The 18,933-nt window shown below is 53.8% G+C and overlaps 1 protein-coding gene across 4 annotated transcripts in view; it reads left to right on the top strand.

Moving 5' to 3' along the window:
• The first annotated feature begins 299 nt into the window (after window positions 1-299).
• Window positions 300-18,933, top strand: part of PDE2A (phosphodiesterase 2A) — a 95,241-nt gene continuing 76,607 nt past the window's right edge. Inside the window, exon 1 of one of the 4 annotated variants that reach the window (XM_053203642.1) lies at window positions 300-795. In XM_053203642.1, coding sequence (XP_053059617.1) covers window positions 725-795 — 71 coding nt within the window. In that variant the 5' untranslated portion in view covers window positions 300-724. The remainder of the gene's footprint in view (window positions 796-18,933) is intronic. The other 3 variants (XM_053203643.1, XM_027039749.2, XM_027039751.2) reach the window with 3 other exon arrangements.

Below are 18,933 nucleotides of genomic sequence, written 5' to 3'. Positions count from 1 at the left end.
CAGGGTCTGGGTTCCGTCCATCTGCCCCTCACCCCAGCTCCCATTCTAGTCAGTGCACAGTGCAAATCCTTCATCCTCGTACCTCTCTGGGTTCCTCTGTCTGTCTGCCTGTCTGTATGTCTGTCTGTCTCTCTCCCTCTCTCCCCTCCCCCATTTCCATCTCTGCTTTTTTTTTTTTCTTCTTTTCTTTTCTTTTCTGTCTTTGTTCCTCTGTGTGTGTTTTCCCTATGCCTCTCTGATCTCTTTATATTTCCATCTTGATCTCTCTGGAGCTCTGCTCCCTTTCTTCTTTCCTTCATGTATTTCTCCTTCCTGTCTGTTTCTGTCTCTGTTTCTGTCTCTGTCTGTTCCTCTGTGTGTGAGTCTTTCTTTTCCTCTCTCCCAGCCAGAGTCTCTCTCTACCCCTCCCTCCCTCTCTCCCTCTCTGTCTGGGCCTCTCTGTTCCTCCTCCCTCCTCCCTCCCCCTTCTGCATTATCAGACCTGCTCCAACCTCCTCCCGGAGCCAGCCTAGCGGCAGAGGCAGTGGCAGCAGGAGAGGTGGGAGCAACTGGGGCAGCAGCAGCAGCGCTGGATTGGGGTATTGAGTCCAGACTGAGTTGGGGACAGGCTACTGCTCTTGGTCCTTGTGCCCACTGGGCCAGGCACCCTGCCTGGAACCCCGGGCAGGGTGGACAGGGCGAGGTGCCACCTTAGTCTGGCTGGGGAGGCAGACGATGAGGAGCGATGGGGCAGGCATGCGGCCACTCCATCCTCTGCAGGAGCCAGCAGTACCCGGCAGCGCGACCGGCTGAGCCGTGAGTACTATCCAGGGGCTGGGGTTTGGGTGAGCGGCTGCAAGGCATACCAGGGACTAGGGTCCTGGGAGTGCCGCTGAGGAGCTGGGGTTGGCGTGGAGCTGAGCCACGTGGGAGGATCGATCCTGCTCCTGGGCGCCCCGTTGCTGGACTGTAGCCTAGGGCGGGGGGGCGGGGGGGCGGCTCTGCACAGGGGTGGGGGTTTCAGACATCAACCAAGGGGGTGATGAGGGTGGTGTCCCATAGAAGAGGCTGGGGGAGGGGTTGGTAATGAACCTGAATTATCCTTTCAGGGGCTAGGGGTGGGGGGTGTCTCTGCAGGGAGTTCCAAGGAGGTCTGGGGGGCTGAGATAAACTGGTTCAGGACCCTAGAGAAGGATGAGATGTCTGTGACCCAGTGGTGTGTGTGTGTGTGTGTGTGTGTGTGTGTGTGTGTGTGTGTGTGTGTGAGAGAGAGAGAGAGAGAGAACAAACATGAATATGAATGAGTAAGTGGTGCTGGAACAGAATAGGGTCCCGGGCCACCGCCTTTTGTGGGACTGGGATTCATGGCCACTAGTTTCGACAACTTTACCCCAAAACATCTGTCCCAGAGAGCCACGAGGCTGGTTGAATGAGGCCCCTGTGCACCAGCCTCATGTGCATCCACGTGCATGGGTGCGTGTGCAGGTGAGTGGAATGGGGGGTTCCGTGGAGGCTCCCCTCCACCATCTTAGGGCTGCTGAGGTGGGGGGCAAGGGATGTGTGTCTTCAGGTCAGTGGAGGCACAGTTCTATGCCTGCACGTGAAGGTGTGTGTATGTGTGTTACAGGTGTGAGGTGCAAGGGGACCTGTGGGGTGTACAAGGGCCTGTAGAGTCCTTGGTGGCTGAATGTGCGGTGGCCTGGCAGGATGTGTGAGCAAACCTGTGTGACTGTGAGAGGTCATCTGCACACGTGTGAGTGCAGGTTGCTGTGTGTGTGGGTGTAGGTGTGTGTGTGTTAGTTTGAACGTATGTGTTGGCACGCATGTTAATCTGTGTGCCGCGTCTGCAAAATAAAGTGACTCAAAACTGAGCACGTTGTTTGATTCCACGCACCTTCCTGTTTGTGTGCTTATTTGTTAGTGCGTGAATATTAGTGTTGCGCTGTGTGTGTGTGGCATAAGTGTTCGGGTGTGGGTGTGTGATCGTGTGCTGGTGCACTTGAGTGTATATTGGTGCCTGTGTGGCTGGTGTACGTGTGTGTGTCTCTGTGTGTGTTCATCTGACTGTGCGTGGGTGGCTGTTTCCTTCCCCTGCTGGTTGAGGACACAGCTGGGACACTGTGACCCACCGAGGCAGGGCGGGGGTGGCTGAATGTGCGACCACCTCTGTGAGCCCAGGACAATTCATTCTACACCCTGTGGGGAGATGCAGAAATGAAATAGGCAACAATGGCCCTGCCCTCTGGGGCCTCCTAAGCTTCCTAGACATAAAATGGCTTGAGAATAATTAAGCTTAAAGATCAGGATCTAGCTAACAGGTGGGTGTGGAGTGGGAGCAGCATAACAAAGGCCCTGGGTGGGGATCCCCCGTATCCCTGGAGCAGTGAGGAGGCTGACCGGGTTGGTAGCAGCCGGGTTGGTAGCAGCCGGGTTGGTAGCAGCCGGTCCTGCAGGACTTTGAACTCCAGGCCTCTTGGGCTCTATCCGGAGGGCCCTAGGGAGTCCAAGAAGGTTCTGTGTGATGGAGGGACAGAATTCTGTGAGTTTGAGAAAGCTTCCTCAGTGGCATGGTCAAGGTTGGACTAGCAAAGAGAGACGGGACAGGGGGGCCAGGCCACTGTGGACATCAGGGAGGTCCGGGGCCAGGTGGGCCAAGGGGCAGATGACCAGGGCCTTTCTGAAGGGAGAGGTTGCAGGGCTTAGGAAACGATGGGATGGGGGACGTCGAGGTGGTTCAGCTTGGACTCAGGTGGGAGATGCAGTGGCAGGACCTCAGAGGGTCAGGATGTTGGAGGGAAAAGCTGTTGGAAAGCTCAAGCCAACAAGGTAGCAGGAGAGATCCCCTGTAGGACTTCTGACCAGGGTGAAGAGGGTTGGAGATCATGGAGCCGTGGAAACTGAGGCTATGACTTTGTCAACCTGCTCTGGCTACGAGGCTGAGGCTGAAGCTCTTTATCAGAGGCAAACTGAGGCCTCTTTCCTCAGGGCCTGCAGGGGACCTGTTGGTTGCCTGAACTGGGTTGGCTCAGTGAGGGTTAATCGCCTTTATGCTCCCCACACCCCCCAGTTGCCCCTGCCCACCAAGCAGCTCCTGCCACTCTTTCTGCTTCCCACTCCAGCCTCCTGTCCCTGGGGACTGCTGATGGCTTGGCTGGGATCTAGCCAAATAGGGGAGGCAGAGCTCCCAGCAGTACCCGCCTTCGGTCTTAATGGCCTGGGAGTCTCACCCTGAGCCGGGCTGCTGTCGGGTCAGGCCCGTGCTCCCCAGGCTCCTGCTGCTTGGGCCTGTACAATCTACCCACTTGGCATGCTCCTGTTCCTGCATTTCTGTGTCCATCCGTTCATTGATTCACTCAACAGCGACTCTCCAATGCCTGCTTGGTGCCCACGGGGCTGGTCACTGGGGACACAGAATGGACCCAGACCCAGACCCTGCTCTCAGGGACTCCCGGTCTGATGAGGGAGGCAGGAGTGGAGACCTGTAACCTTGCAGTGTGAACAGTGCTGTGCAGAGGGAAGCCCCCTGGAACTGTGGGACCCACACCAAGCTGGGGCTTCAGAGGATGAGTCACTTGAGCTGCATCTTGAAGGACGGATGGGGATTGCCCATGGGAAGAGCAGAGGGAACAGCATGGAAATCCGATGTGAGAGTGCTGTGTGATCAAGGAACAGAAAGGGGTTGGGTTGGCAGGATGAAGAAGGGAGTGGAGAAGAGGAAGAAAGGGCAGGAAGAGCCAGATTCTGTAGTCTCAAATGCCAGACTAAGGGGCTTGGGTTCTCCTCTTAGGACTGGGTTGCTGAGGAAAAGTTTTGAAAAGGAAGCCTCCCCTAGGAAGCCCTCCTTGGTTCCCCCTCCCTCTGACCCCGTGATCCACCCTGAGGTCTCCCTGATAGTACAGCATCAAGAATGTGGCCCAGGGGCACACAGTTGGCTCAGGCAGAGAGCATGTGACTCTTGATCTCAGGATCATGAGTTTGAGCCCCATGTTGGCCATGGAGCCTATTTAAAAAAAGAAAAAAGAATGTGGCCCAGAGTTGGTCTTTCCCTGTGATGCCCCTGTGTGTGAGGTCCTTTAACCAGCCAGCTAAGGAGCAACTCTAAGGCAAGAGCCACCCCCTCATGCTTCCCAGCACAGGGCTGGCCACCTAGGCTCAGTGCAGCCTCCCAGTGGGAGAGGACATGAAGAGCATCTGGGCCACCTTCTAGCAGTTGCTTTACTCCTTCCTGCAACCTGCCCACAGATCTGATCAGCCCTGCTTACATACCCCCGGGATGGGATGCTCATCCCTTCCCTCTTGGGCAGCCCTTCCCTTGGAGTGGTTTTATCTGTCCTGGGCTCCTTTACAAGGCCTGGCTACTTGGCCTTGTGCCCTTTCTCCATCCTGGGTCACTGTCCTTCCCCCTTAGCAGGGCCAAGCTGGGGCATAATGGTTCAGGAGTGGTATGAACACATCGTGGGCAGAGAATAGAAAGAGATAAGCAGCCTTATTCCAACTACAGATGGTCAAACTGAGATGGGCCAGTCCCTGACCCCTCTCCAAAAGGAATGATAAGGAAGTAGGCATGGCCAAGAAAGGGGATGAGGATAGACAACGGGAAGAACTTCCTACCAGCCCAGAGAGGTGTGGAATCTCCTGACTTTGTGAGAGTGGGCATGAGGGGGAAGTCTTCCGGGACAGGAGGGAGAGCTGGAGACTGAGGCACTCACTTCTGCCCCTCCTGCAGGTGAGGAAAGTCTTCCAGGGACAGGGGGACTGCAGGGGCTGAGAGAGACAGGGGAGGGGGATCAGGATTCATTCACATTTACTGGGTTGCTGCCCGACCAGACATACCAGCTCTGTGGGGAGATAGACAGAACAGTGACCACACGGAGGGACACCCATTATCTCCCCTACCTCTGCCAGTGGCAGGAAGGTATTTAAGAAGAGGGGCTCTTGGAGCTAGCCTTAGAAGGAAGACTTCCTTCATGAGGCAGAATTGACAACCCCACAGGAAGAGCACATACTATGTGCAAAGGCCTCAAAGGGAAAGCAAGCATGGTTTTGTTTATGTAAGGACTGTAGGAATTCAGAGTGGCCTAATCATGAAGTGCAAGGGTAGGGGAAGGTCTGGGCAGAGAAGGAGAAGGAGACAAGTGAGGGAATTGAGGTTAGACTATAGGAAGCACTTTCTGTGGCCAAGGTGCCGCCAGCAGCTTTGACTTGGAGGCGTCATTGTGAATTTGCAACTTCTTGGTCTCTCCCAGTGGCCCCATCAGGGCCTGCGGAGGGGCTCCTCCTTGCTTGAGAATGGGATGTTCAGTGAACAGAGACCCTGAAAATGGGGGAGCTGCAGCAGTTGAATGTGAGCCCCTTCCAGAAAGTGGCATGCAAATGAATGCAAAGTAATATGCAAATAAGCCAGCTTAGGCTTGGCAGCTTTGTCTGGGAGGATGAGACATCACCCCCTTCCACGCTGGCCTCCCACCTCCTCTGCCCCAGCCCCCCACTCCTCCCCACCCCCAGAACAGCCAGAACAGCCTTCTCTGCTGCTTCGACTGCCCTAGCTTGTGTGAACCACAAGATTGTGGCCTCTCGGTCAGGGACCATGGGCTCCCTGTCAGCACCCCCATCTTCTCGGGAAGTCGATATATTTAGTAACGGATGTTTTCAACACATTTATCTCCCATTGTTCAGCTGCCCGCTCCCTGGGAAAGGCCAAGTCCCCAGTGACATGACCCACTTTTTAAATTCCCTGAAGTCCCTTTTCACTGCCCTCCCTGAAAAACAGGAGGCAACTGGGGCTTGGTGCAGCAGAAGGGATTTAAGTCAGACATCTGGAAGGACTTCCCAACAGTGTAGTTGCTGAAAGATGTGGACCCTGAGGCTTCTGGGTTCTCACTTTTTAGATGGCTACCTGGGTTCAAAGCCAGAGGAGGCTTTGAGAATAGGACAGAGAAGGTGGTAGACAGCTGGAAGTTCAAATATCAGCACCATTACTCTAGAGCTATGTGGTCCTGGGCAAGCTACTTAGCTTCTCTGAACCCCATGTGAATAGTGAAGTGGGAACAATAATACTTTCCTGGCAGGATCACCAAGAAGAATCTGGAAGTGGAGAGCTTCGTGGCAGGCATGCAGCAGGTGCTCATAAAGGTTAGCTGTTGCCATTATAAACCACCCACACTCACCTACACTTTTAGAAAGATTCAGTGGGGGCCTGGAGGGGGAGAGACCAGAGCTAAGAGCCCAGAAGCTGTCATCGTGTGGGAGACACGAGGAGGTCTGAAATGGAGCCGCGGTGGTGGGCATGGTGAGCAGTGTGGATGCTCTGTGGGAGGGGCCCTCAGAGACATGTGACCACCTCCCTCAGCTGCCCTGACTGGTCAGGGACTAATCCCCAGGGAATACAATGGAGGAAAGGGCTCCATGAGGAAGAGGTTAAACCAGTGGCCACACCCATGGCAGTCTGCGAGTCATTCTGGGAGTTGTAGTCTGGCGTGAATTTGCAGTAAGTAGACTTAGTACGGCCTCTTTGGATCTAAATCCACACTCTGCTGCTGAGGCAGGCTGGGGACAGGCCCTGGAGGGTGCTGGAGGATGCAGGGCCCAAAAGTGGAGCAGCTTCGCTCCCTCCCCAGGGACCCCTCAGCCTGCTTCATGTTGGGCAGTGCAGGTGGGGGTAGGGATAAAAGGATTAAGCCATAATTAGGACTCTTCACACATCCATACAGAAGTTTACAGCTTCCAGAACACTGTTTTCACATCTATGATCTCATTGAATCCTCACCACAAACCCAAGAGACTCCTGTTTTCTGGATCAAGAAACAGAGGATCTGAGGGGAAATAACTTGTCCAGAGGTATTCAGCCAGTGACTGATGGAGCCAGGCTTGGAGCACATGTCTGTCTGCCCCCAAAGTTCCTGCTCTTTCCATGGGTTATTGTGCCAGAGGGCAAAGGCCAGGCGTTGAAGGACAGGCAAGATACAGACAATTAGACATCTCAGCAGAGGACCGAGGAACAAAGACCTGACTCAAGGAACAGAAAGCAAAGGCTGAGCCCCTTGGGATATAAGGCTAAGAGGTGGACTAGGCAAACCCCAGGCAACTAATTCCAGGCTGAGAATACCACCGCCCACCAGGATCTTCCTAGGAGTTTTGAGCAGGGGCAGGTCCTGATTAGGGCTGGACTTTGGGAAGATTGATTGATGTTGCAGTCTGGGCTGAATGGTTAGGAGTGGAGAAACAAGACAGCCTGAGGCTTCTGAAGTCCATCCGTGGTGCTCCCAGCACTTTGCTCAAACTTCTTCCCAACTTATTCCTCCTCTTCCTCTTCTTCCTCCCCCCTACTCCCCTCCACCCCATCCTGGGGAGGGAGGACTGTGTACCTTAGAGCTGTGCTGTAATGCCCCCTGTCTCCAGCAGGGGGTGCTGCCACACACACAGTCAGTTGCAGCCTGGATCTTCCTTGTGTTTGAAGGGCCAGCGGGAGGAAAAGGCTGGACAAAGAGCAGAGATGAAGAGTGGAGCAAGGGTAGCCCATTGTTCTGGCCAAGGGGGAGAGGGCCCTACTGAAATGACACAGGGAGGAAGGAGGGCTGAGGAGAGACTGGACCCCACACAGCAGGGACAGACATTTTAAAGGGATTAAGCCAGGGGACGAGATATTTTCTTCTCACAGTTCTGGGACAGGCTTAGATTTGGAAATGGATCTGGAATGACATTGCAGTTGGAGTCTGGGTTTCTATTGGATTGTGATTTACTTGATGCTGAGATGAGGGGTAAGATTAGTTGGTTTATTTGTGTTTCTGTGTGTGTGTGTGTGTGTGTGTGTGTGTGCGCGCGTGCTTGTGCCTGAATGTGAACTTCCAGTTGCGTATGTATGTTTATGGGTCTGAGATGTAAGAGTGTGTGGGTCAGTGTTTGCATAAAAGTGTGGACACATTCCTATGTGTGAATATGTGAGTGTCTATTTTTATGCCTGATTATTGGTAAATGCTTATGTGTATGTGAGTGTGTGTGCACCTATGTGTACGGTGTTATGTACATGTGCTCTAATAAAACTGTGTGTGGGTGCGTAACTGTGTATGTGACTGTCCGTGTTTGGGTGTAAAGGCACGGATGAGTGAATGTGTGTGAAGGCACTGACCCAGCAAAGCCACGCCCAAGGTCTGGACATTCAATACTTTCTCTTCTGACTCCCACCTGCCTGAAGATAGAGAGAAGATGTGTATGGACTTGGGCTGGAGGGGCTGTCATGTGTAGGGCTGGGCTTCCCTCAGGAGACGCCGGAACCCCCTACTAGTCAGTGAGGGCTCTAGAGGAGCACGGTGTCTTGTATTCAAGCTAGAGCTGGGCTAACCAGGATCCAGGGCTATCACATGGAGTTGCTGGACATGGCCATACCCGTACCCCGCTAAGAGTTCCAGGGACTCCCCACCCAGTCCTCTTGTACAGATGCAGCTCCTGAAGCCCAGAGAGGGGTAACGGTCGACTCAGCGTCACAGCAGGATCCAGGGTGAGATGGCAAGTCCCAGAGCACAAAGAGGGGTGGGTCTGGCCTAGACAGCCTCTCTCCAGCCTCTGGAGCAGATGGGGAGCTCAGAGTAGAGATCCAGTTCTGTGGCATGAGGCCCCGTCCTGCACCTGGGCATTCTCACTCCTCCTCAGCCTTGGATGATTCCTTTGAAGTTTCTACCAGAGTGTCTGCCTGCTGGGAGGCTCCTCCCGGGAACTTGTGGAGTCTGTCATTCTGTGGAGCATGGTGATTCCGTGGAGAGGGGTACGGCAGTGGAGTGGGACCTGGGGAGGGGCCTCATCTTTGCATCAGATGCTTTTCTAGGTTTCTACTATTCTAACATTTAAGGCGTTCCCTATAATCCCTCCTTGGGCTTTTAGTGCTGAAACGGTGCTGGGGTTGCGGGGGAGTCCTGGAAGCCCGGCTTGGCTCAAAGAGGGGGGCAGGGCAGTCCCACAGGGAAGGGGCTTCCTGCCCATAGTGCAGGGGCACTGGGCAGCCTGGTTAGGGAGACTGCGGAAGAGACTCCTGTCCCAGCAGAGAAGCTGGCTGCGAACTCTCTGAAGTCCTTTCAAAGTGTAGCTGCCATGGAGGTGCCAGAGAAGGTGCCCACTCAGTATGGGGAAGTCTGAGCCCCACAGTGCTTTTCCCAGTGGCCTGGGCAGTGAGAAGATGCAAACAGGAGATCCCCTTTCCAGGGAAACTGGAGAGACGTCATCTTCCTGGAAGTTTGTGATTGGAGGTGGGGGGCTGGATTTGAAGACATCGGTGGAGCCAGGGGTGTGATGGGTAGGAGATGGTGGCTTTGCTGGCAACACTGGCAGGGAGGGGGCAGACAGGCAGCTAGCTTCCTTTTTTTAAAAAAAGAAATTCATGTTTATTTATTTTTGAGAGGGAGAGTGAGTGAGCAGGGGCAGGGGAGGGGCAGAGAGAGAGGGAGAGACACAGAACTTGAAGTGGGTTCCAGGCTCTGTGCTGTCAGCACAGAGCCCGACACGGGACTTGAACTCGTGAACTGTAAGATCAGGACCTGAGCTGAAGTCGGACGCTTAACCGACTGAGCCACCCAGGTGCCCCCAGCTAGTTTCTGTTGAGCCGAGTTGTGGGGGGCTCTAAAGTTGGAGGCCCATTGTGAGAGGTTCACAGCTGGGTTCCGGGTGGTGTGGGGGCAGAGGCTTTCTGGTGCTGTGGACTGGGCAGGGATTGGGGAGAAGAGAAGAGAAGCAGACAGCCAGGCACTGCATCCTTCCCATGCCAGAGAATTCAGAGTCGTCTTAAAACTCCAAGTAGGGTGTAGTCTGCAGGCTAGATGGAGAGAACTGACAATTACAGAGTACCCTTTATATTTTTCAAATTACCTTATTTAATCACCTCAACAATCCTTTAAGGAGCTCTCACTATTTTGTAGAGGGGAAACAGACGACACACTTACGTGGTTTAATTGAAGGCAGTTTGATGAAGCAAGCATCTTGGAGACGGGGTAGGATGAAGGGATGCAACAGGGCATGGTGAGGTCCTTTGGACCAGCATCCACGAGGCCTGCAGGGCAGAGAGAGTGCTGCAGATCTGAGAGCCAGGGCCATGAATAAAGGGCTGCTCTGCAGAGGAGGAGGCTGTCAAAGGAGACGAGTGGAGGTCTGGAGGGACAAGGGACAAATGGTTGATGGGAACCTGAAGCTCAGAGAGGGTGCCAACTGCTCCCTACCTCCTTCTGCCCTGCTCCCTACCTGAGCTGCACTGGGGCTCTGAAGAATGTCATTCTCAGGATTCGGTGTGCCCTGGGCCCCCACTGAGCCATCATCTGCTCATTGACCCCACCCCTCCTCAAGGATGCCCTCACGTGCCCCACCTTGTGCTTGTCACCCTGGCCATGGAGATGGACGGGACAGTCCTTGCCCTCCCCTTTGCTAGAAGCAGGCAGTGAACCTTATGGGGTGAGTGCAGGGAAGGAGGAAAGCCCATGCTGGGGCCGCTGCTTGGAGACTTCTCTGAGGAGGTGATGATGGGTCTTAGCCCTGAAAAATGAATGTGAGTTTTCCAGGTGAGGGAGGAGAGGAAGGTGATTCTAGGCAAACAGCCAGCACAAGCAAAGGTGTGACGAACGACAGCAGGAAGTCAGGGTGGTGGGGCCAGGGCTGCTGGGCTGGAGGAAGGTCCTGTGGTGGAGGCCCAGCTCACGTAGGGAAGCCAGGGAGGGCGTAAGCAGGGTCACAGTTAGCTTTGGGTTTAGGAAGCCCCAAGTGAAGGGTGCATTAGAGGGGCCAGCGAGGAGGCTGGTGTGGAGACCCAGGTGAGAGGCAAGATGGCCGCGATGCAGGTGTCTGAGGACAAGTGAGCTGTGTAGGCAGGTCAGAGGAGGAGTGACAGTTCCCAACCCCTGGCTCACCCATCTGAGCTATGGCCCTAGTTCTGCAGTGTCCGCCCACTAATGCAGGGATGGGTGACAACTCTAGACTCTCTTCCAGGAGCACCCTCCCCTGCTTCATCCTGCCTGTGGTTTCCTCACCCCAGAGCACCCATCCATGGCAGCCACTAGCCACGCTGCACACCATAGCCTCCAAGAGCAAAGCCATGTCCCTGCCGCCTCATCTCTTGATAACATGTATGACTTGCCCGCTGCGAAGCCTGATAAAATCCTCCCTTTTAAGACCATCATCATGGTGTGCCTGGGTGGCTCAGTCGTTAAGCATCTGACTTCGGCTCAGGTCATGGTCTCACGGTTCATGAGTTTGAGTCCCACGTCGGGTGAGCTTAAGCCACACTTTGGATTAAAAAAAACACAAGCCCACTTTGGGTGAGCCCTGCTTCTCTCTCTCTCCCTCTCTCCCGGCCCCCTCTCCCTGCCCCTTTTGGGATTCTCTCTCTGCCCCTCACTCACTTGTGCCTCCTCTCTCTCTCTCTCTCTCTCTCTCTCTCTCTCTCTCTCTCAAAAAAAAAAAAAAAAAGCTTCATCCTGGAGTTTGATCTCAATCCCTCTTGCTGTCCAGAGCCTGGGCCTTGGACTCCCTGGGAAATGAGTCAATGAGATGGCTCCCTCCTGGTGCTGGGGGCAGTTATGGGCTTTGGCCAAGCCAACTCATCCGCGTGCCTGAGTGCCAGTGGGGACCCACTTCAGCCTCCGCTGGGCCTCAGGTCCTTGACTTGTTATCAGTGTTAATTGGCATCTCCAGTGCGGCCTTCCACCCCACTAAGCGCTTGACGGTCATGAGGTGCTTTTGTGTGCGACTGGATTCCCCCTCTTGCACCCTCCTGCCCCAGGCTTCTGGTTCTAGCTGCCTGAGCCAAGCCACCAAGCGTCCCAGCCACAAACATACAGCTCCAGGTGTGGAGAAACAGACAAACAAGAGAAAAGCTCAGCAGACACAGAAGCCCGCACACAGAGAAGCAGACCACAGTACAAAGACGTGGAGAGACCCACAATGAACAGAGACATCAATATATACTGAGGAACGGAGACAGGGCAAATCTTTTTTTTTTCTTTTAATGATTGTTTATTCTGAGAGAGACAGAGAGAGCGTGCGTGAGCAGGTGTAGAGGCAGAGAGAGAGGAGAGAGAAGGGGCACCTGGGCGGCTCAGTCGGTTGAGCGTCCAACTCCAGCTCAGACCATGATCTTGCGGCTTGTGGGTTCGCGCCCTGCATCGGGCTCTGTGCTGACAGCCCGGAGCCTGGAGCCTGCTTCGGATTCTGTGTCTCCCTCTCTCTCTGCCCCTTCCTCACTCATGTTCTGTTTCTCTCTGTCTCAAAAATAAATAAACATAAAAAATTAAAAAAAAAAAAAACTGACCTTCCAACCCGGGTATACACACAAGCAACACAGATGTGGATTTAGCACACAGAAACACACACTTGGCATAAATACAGACCGCCTATCAGGAAGCCAGACCAAGCTACCTTTGGTTCCCCACTTGTGCAGCCTCTCTGCTCTCTGGGCATATGCTGTTCCTTTGTCTAGAATACTCTTCCTGGATGCTCCCTCCCTTCACTGGGTTAATTCCTATCATTCTTTAGTTCTTGGCCTCCCTTCCATACTCCCCAACCTTGGAGCTGTCCCTGCTACATGGCATCCCTGTTTTCCAACCAGTCTTTGACAAGCTTGGGGATGAAACTTTTGCCTGTGCCTGGTGAGGTGGTGATTGGGGTTGTGACTGGGCCATCGGGAGCCAAACAAAGACAAATTTGGGGGGCACTGAGTCAGGAATAACAATGAGGAGTCCTGGCTGTTCAGGGTGTGAGCAGGCATTTAACCCACAGGCTGGCATAGCCAGATGTCCTCTGCCTCATTTTTTTTTTCTTTTGTGTTTCTTCTAGGCTTGCTGCCCAACCCAGTTCCCTCCTTTCCCAAAGCCAGTCCTCCTGCCTCTTGCCACCTCTCTGCGCTCACACATGCTCACTCGCCCTCTTCGCTTGGGTGTACCCTGCCTCAACTTCTAAGCCTGGGGAGAACCTCATGATCCAAGGCCTGGGGTCGGAGGCACATCCTCCATACATGGTCTCCTAACCCTAACCCATTTAGCTTGATAAAGGGAGGTGTAGAGGGGAGTGGTTATGAGCACAAGCCTTGGGGACTGTCTCCTCATTCAAGTGTCAGCTCCTCCACTTCTTGGCAGCAGGATGTGTGTGAGTTCTGCCACCTTTGTTCCCTCATCTGTAAAAGGGGCACGCTAATAGAACCCACCTCATTAGGGCTGCTGCAAGGATTAAATGAGACAAGTGTGTGATGTACGTGGCATGCAGTTTGGCTCCCCTTTGGGCTGCGTGAGAGCTGAGGGAAAGCTAATGAGATCAAGGATGTGCAAGTGCACCCGGGAGGTGCCTAGTGAGTCCTTGCTAATTGGAACTGAGTGAAACAAACATCCCTGTGAGTACCTACTATGTGCCCTCCATGACTGGTTCTTTGCACCCTCCCCCCTCAGTTTCTGTGTGACTGCTGAGCCTGAACTGCTGTTTTGCTATGGGGGAGGGGGGCTCAGCAGATGGGGGCACGACTTCTTTTTTTTAATTTAATTTTTTACGTCCATTTTATTAAAGTATAATTTACATACAATAAAATCGCCAATTTAGAGGGTATGATTCGATGAGTTTTAGTAAATATATACAGTCATATAACTACCATTTCAATCAAGAATAGAACAGTATTCCCCCCCAGACTTCCCTGTGCCCTTTGCAGTCAATCTCTTTGGGGGGTGACTTTTTACAGGGCTGTGAGAGGTCCCGGGTTTTCCTTGAGCTGACAACATGGGCACATAGACTGGGATGCCTCTAACATGCTGGGAGATGCCAAGGAACTGCCCGCCCTTTCTGGGCCTTGGTTCCTGTAGACTGGCAGAGGTAATGAGGCCAAAGAGGGGAAGGGATGCTCAGGCTGTGATCTCCTGAGGGTAGACTCTGGGTCTGAGAGCCAGGTCAGTTGGAAGTGGTGGCCTCAGAAATGCACAGAGTAGGTGACAAAGTAGAGAGTTGGTGTTCCCATAAACCTGCCTCTTGATCAGGTAGGTGAGCCCTGTGGCCCTGATGGGAATGGCTATGTGTTGGTCCAGACTGGAGCAGGGGCCTACCCAATATGACTCCACATGTCTTCCTGTCTCCCCCTTCCAGGAGCTGTAAACCCCTCTGTGGATTAGCAATTCCCTGAAAAGAAGGGGGGCACTTTTGTTCCCCTGTTCTAGAACCAAATATTAAAGCAATTATGTAACTAGCAATAAATTACTTAAAGTAGTGACTCACTCAGCTTAATTAGAGTGAGAGCAGGGAGGGATTAAGGTATTTTTAGAGCACACACCTCACTCCCTCCTGGGGGGGGAGGCCTCTGTGCAAGGTGGGGGTGGAGAAAAGGCTGGGAGCTCATAGAAGCACCCCAGGTGTCTGCAAGGAGATGAAAGCCAATCCTCCACCCCGCTGAGGTCTCAACAAAGACAGGCCAAGTCAGAGCTGAGGCAAGAGAGATTCAGATCAGACCCAAGGAACACTTTCCAGAGGTGCTTATTGGAGAGCTGGGAACAGAAAAATTAGGTTATGAACTCTTTGAGGGCAGGGACTAGGTCTGTGATCCACCTTCCCGCCTTTACTGGTTACTAGCTGTGTGGTTCTTTTGTCACCCCAAGCTTCAGTTTCCTTCACTGTCAAATGGGCATAATAATATCCACCTTCACACATATTGTAAGGATCAAGTGGGTTAATGTGTGTAACTAACACAGACTCCAGTACTGACTTAACAGGACAAAAATCCCCAAGAAGACAGGGAGTGGGTCTGTTTTGTTCACTGTTTTATCCCAAGCTGTATTTACAGGGCCACACGTAGTAGGTGTTCAATAAATGCCTGTTGAGTGAGTGCTTGTTAGTTTCATTCCCATTCTCCTACTTCAAATGGGTCCTTGTTTCAAGGTTTGTGGATGAAGGAACTAAATGAGTGGAGGGCATGGGTGCCTCTCAGTTGGAGACTGGCTTTTCTCCCCCAAGCTGAGGAACAGATGACTTAGAACATAAAAAGACCAGACTTCCAGAGACTGGCCAGGGAGAGTTTGGAAACATGGACAGCTCCAGCCTGTGCTAATGGGCTTAGTCTCCTGGTTGCCTGAAGCTGGGCTGGGCTGGGAGGGTCCACCCAGGCTACCCTCAACTGCAGTCCAGTCTGACTGGAGAGACCAGGACCCTCACCCACCGTCATTGGGAGTTCAGGGGAAGGAGGATGAGTGTGAGATGGAGCATCCTGAAAGCTTCCTGGAGGAGGGGATGGGATTGGCTGGGAAGATTTAGGCAGAGAGAATATCCAGGTGTCTGTAAAATGAAATAATTTTGATCCTATAGATTTTCCAAGAGGATTGAATGAATTACTTTTAAGGAATGCCTGGCACCTGCCTGCTTGGAGAGGGTACAACATAGGGGCTCATTTCTTCCTGCTTCCCTCCACCCCTTCTCAATGCCTGTGATTTGAGGAGGGACATCCCTCTGTCCTGTTGGGGACAGCAGGACCTGGATAACTGCTCAGAGATGCTGGGGTATGGGGATTCCTATTCTAGCCTTCACTGACCCCCAGCTCTGACTGAGCTGGACACATAGTAGGTGCACAAGACAGACTGAGGGACGGTCTGCAATCCTCCTTCCTATCAGGGCATTGGGAGGCTGAGGGAAAGACATGGCAGGGTTGGGGTGATGGAGTTTAATCCCTGGTCCTCCCCTAGGCCCATAGCCCCAAGACTCCTGCCCCTAGTGGCCGCTCTGATCAGTTTTAACTAGCTCTCCTCACACCTCGCTGGCCTCTCAGGGCTCTGGCGATGAATTAGTGATGACAGCTTTGCACCATCACTATGACGACCAGGCATGTTCTTAGCCTCCAGTCAGGGTGCAGCGGCAGAGGCCAGAGACCCCTTTGGCTCTGAGCCTTTGTACTGTTGTGTGTGATGGGGCTGGGGCCCAAAGGGGGAGCAGGGGGGAGGGGAGCAAGGGATGGAGCAGAGACCAGGGCATGGGGGCTCCATCTGGAGTAGATGAACATTCCTTCAGATTGTTAGATCCAAAGGAACCTTAGGGACAGTTGTTTCTCTTCCTCCCTGCTTTCTCTTTCTTTTCATTCCTCTCTCCCTTCCTCCTCCTTTCTTTCCTTCCATTTTCTCTAAGCCTCATCCCTGTTCAAGGCCCTGAGCTGCCCACCTCTTTCCCCTATCCTGGGAATCAGGCCCAGCCCAGCCCTCACTCTTAGGAGCCCAGAGTGAGATGGGGACATAGACCAATCCTGGTCTTGGCTTCAGAGAAGGTGTGTGGGAGCCACTGGTGGCTCTGCAAGGAGGGGGCTGACTTAGCTCAGCCAGAGGCTGTGCAAACAGCTTTGCAGAGGGAGTGATACTTCTGGCCCTGTTGAGTGAGGATGTTTTCCAGTGCAGAGGCAGAGGGTCAGAGGAGAACAGGTAAACCATGAGTCCAGAGGTGAAATATAAAGAGGGGTGGGGGGTTGACAAAAATGCAGAGCAGCCTACATGCAGGAGTGTAGCAGGGCACAGAGGAGGACTGGAACCTGGGGAAGGACTGAGAGGGAATGGCTGCAATGAGCAGCTTGCAGAGTATCCCATAGGGAAAAAGGAGCCCCTGAAGAATTTTTGTTCTTGTTGCTTGTTTGATTTTCAGGATGGGAAAATTGAGGCCCAGGGAGAGAACGTGACTTGATCAAGCTCACTGAGGTCATTAAAGACAGACTGAGGCTGTGGGCTCTGTCAGGATCCTACTCTATAGACCCCAGCTAGGACCTCTTGCCCCAGACTTGCTGGCCAGGAGTTTTCCAGGTAACCACCACCTCCCAAAGGTGAGGAGGGCCCATGGGTGACCCGCCCCTAGTTTGAATGAAATTTGAGAAGGCAAGAGCTGTGCTTATGCGCCACCCCCTGCCTCTTGTGTGGTGGGGGTAGTGGGGGAGGGCATTCAAGGAAGGACCTGGGAAGCCAGGGGCTTGGCTGGGGTCAGCAAGCGATTAGGGTCAGAAACTTGGGTGTTTGGTCTCCCAGCCCAGGCACTGTGCCACATCCCCTTACTTTGCACCCCCAGGAATCTTTGGCCGAATTGGGCACCAGTAGGAGGAAAGGGCATCTCTGGGGCCCTCACGTTCGGCCTGATATTGGGCCTGATGTGGCCAGAACTTATCAGGGCAGAGAGAGCCATTTTAGCCCCATTGTCCCAGGGCAACAGTGACTCACTCAGGTTGCTGAACAGGTCAGTGCTGGGCTGGGCCTGGCTGCCTGGCCCTTAGCCTGTCTACACTCCCCCCACCTCACAGCTGTCCCCTTGCCTCGCTTTCACCCTACTCTGCAGCGTTGCTGGGCCTGCCAGCTTTGATGGATGGCCCCACAGCTCAGCCTCCCTCCCATTCTTTTCCAGATGCTGGGCTGTTAGCCTTCTAATCACCAGTCCTGCCTGGTAGCCGCCAAGCCATCCATCTCCCCCCACCCCGTCCCCCCCCCCCCACAGCTTCACCCAGCACAGGTAGGGTTTTGTGGGGGGAGGAGCAATGCGGCAGTTCCCCCTTCTCTGAGGTTGGGCCGAGAGTGTGGCTGAGTCGAGGGTTAGGGAGCAGCCTACACCCCCTTGCTGGAGTGCCACAAATCCCTCCTTCCAAGGGTATCTACACATACATACGTGCATACATGCTCACAGTAATGATAAAAACAAACTTTCATATATTGGGGTGCCTGGGTGGCTCAGTCGGTTGAGCGTCCGACTTCGGCCCAGGTCATGATCTCACGGTTCGTGAGTTCGAGCCCCGCGTCGGTCTCTGTGCTGACAGCTCAGAGCCTGGAGCCTGCTATCATGTATCAAAAAATACTATATGTCAAGCATTGTGCCAGAGTTCTGCATGTGTACTCTCATTTATCCTATTAGTTGGGTACTATTGGTAACCACACTGTATAGACAAGGGAACTGAGGCTCAGAGAGGTGAAGGGACTTGCACACAGTCACATGTCCAGGAAATGGAGGAGGGGGATTTGAACCCAAGTTGTAGAGCTTACATCTTGTATTTGCAACTCTTGTGCTATACTGACTTACTTATTCATGCACACATGCACACACAAATACATGTACACGTGCACACATGTGCATGTATGACCACGAGCCTCAATGTCAGCCCTTGCACTACCCATCTACCTGCACTACCCATCTACCCTCCATCTCCTGAGGAGTCGGGAGAGTGCTGGGCTGAGGGAGAGATGAGGAGTCCCTGCTCATTGTCCCCAGGCTGCCCCCAGACTCACCCTGGCGGTGACATTGAGCAGCTGGAGGGCTGCATGGAGGAGGCAGCCTCCAGGCATCAGGAACAGGAGGCTGGGAGGCAATCAATCGATAATGCCTGTGGCACCACCTTCCTGGGACTGGTGCTCGAGGGAACGTGGCGCCGAGGGTCGATCATCTGGGCTGCAGCCCAGGCCCAGCATGCATGCATGTGTATGTGGAGTGTGGCTCGTAGCCTGCCATCTCTGCACCCCCCAGTTCCATGTGTCCTCCCTTCTTTCTTTGCCCGTCCCCCTGTCGTCCCACACCTCACCCCGACTCCCCTTCCTGCCCCTCATCATGGGCACTGCCTCTGAGAATCAAAGTACCAGTTCCCAGGTGCCTATGTTCACCTTCTGCTCTGGGGTCACCCTGCCCCAGAGGCTGTTTCCAGGGCGAGTGCTGTGAGGTGTGGGGAGGGCAAGCAGAAAGGCCAGAGGCCAGGGGCTGCAGGAGGTGGGGACGAGCCCTCAGAGCCCTAGGAGACAATTTAATGAGATAATGAATGTCAACTGCTTCGCACCACCAGGGGGCACATAGTAGGTGCTTAATTAGACTTTGTCTTGTTCCTCCCTCAGGAGTGTGGCGAGAGCAAGGCTGGTGCTGATGGGGGCGGATGGGGCACCTCTGAAGGCACAGGAGCTCCCACAGAGGCTGTCAGGTGCAGCTGACAGTGTTAACAATGCCAGGAGCAATTAGCGGGGAGAC

The sequence above is a fragment of the Acinonyx jubatus genome, chromosome D1 (genome assembly GCF_027475565.1).
Source record: "Acinonyx jubatus isolate Ajub_Pintada_27869175 chromosome D1, VMU_Ajub_asm_v1.0, whole genome shotgun sequence".
In the NCBI taxonomy this organism is placed as follows: Eukaryota; Metazoa; Chordata; class Mammalia; order Carnivora; family Felidae; genus Acinonyx; species Acinonyx jubatus.
The sequence above is the reverse complement of the archived record's forward strand: the minus strand, read 5'-3'. Positions and strand labels throughout refer to the sequence as shown.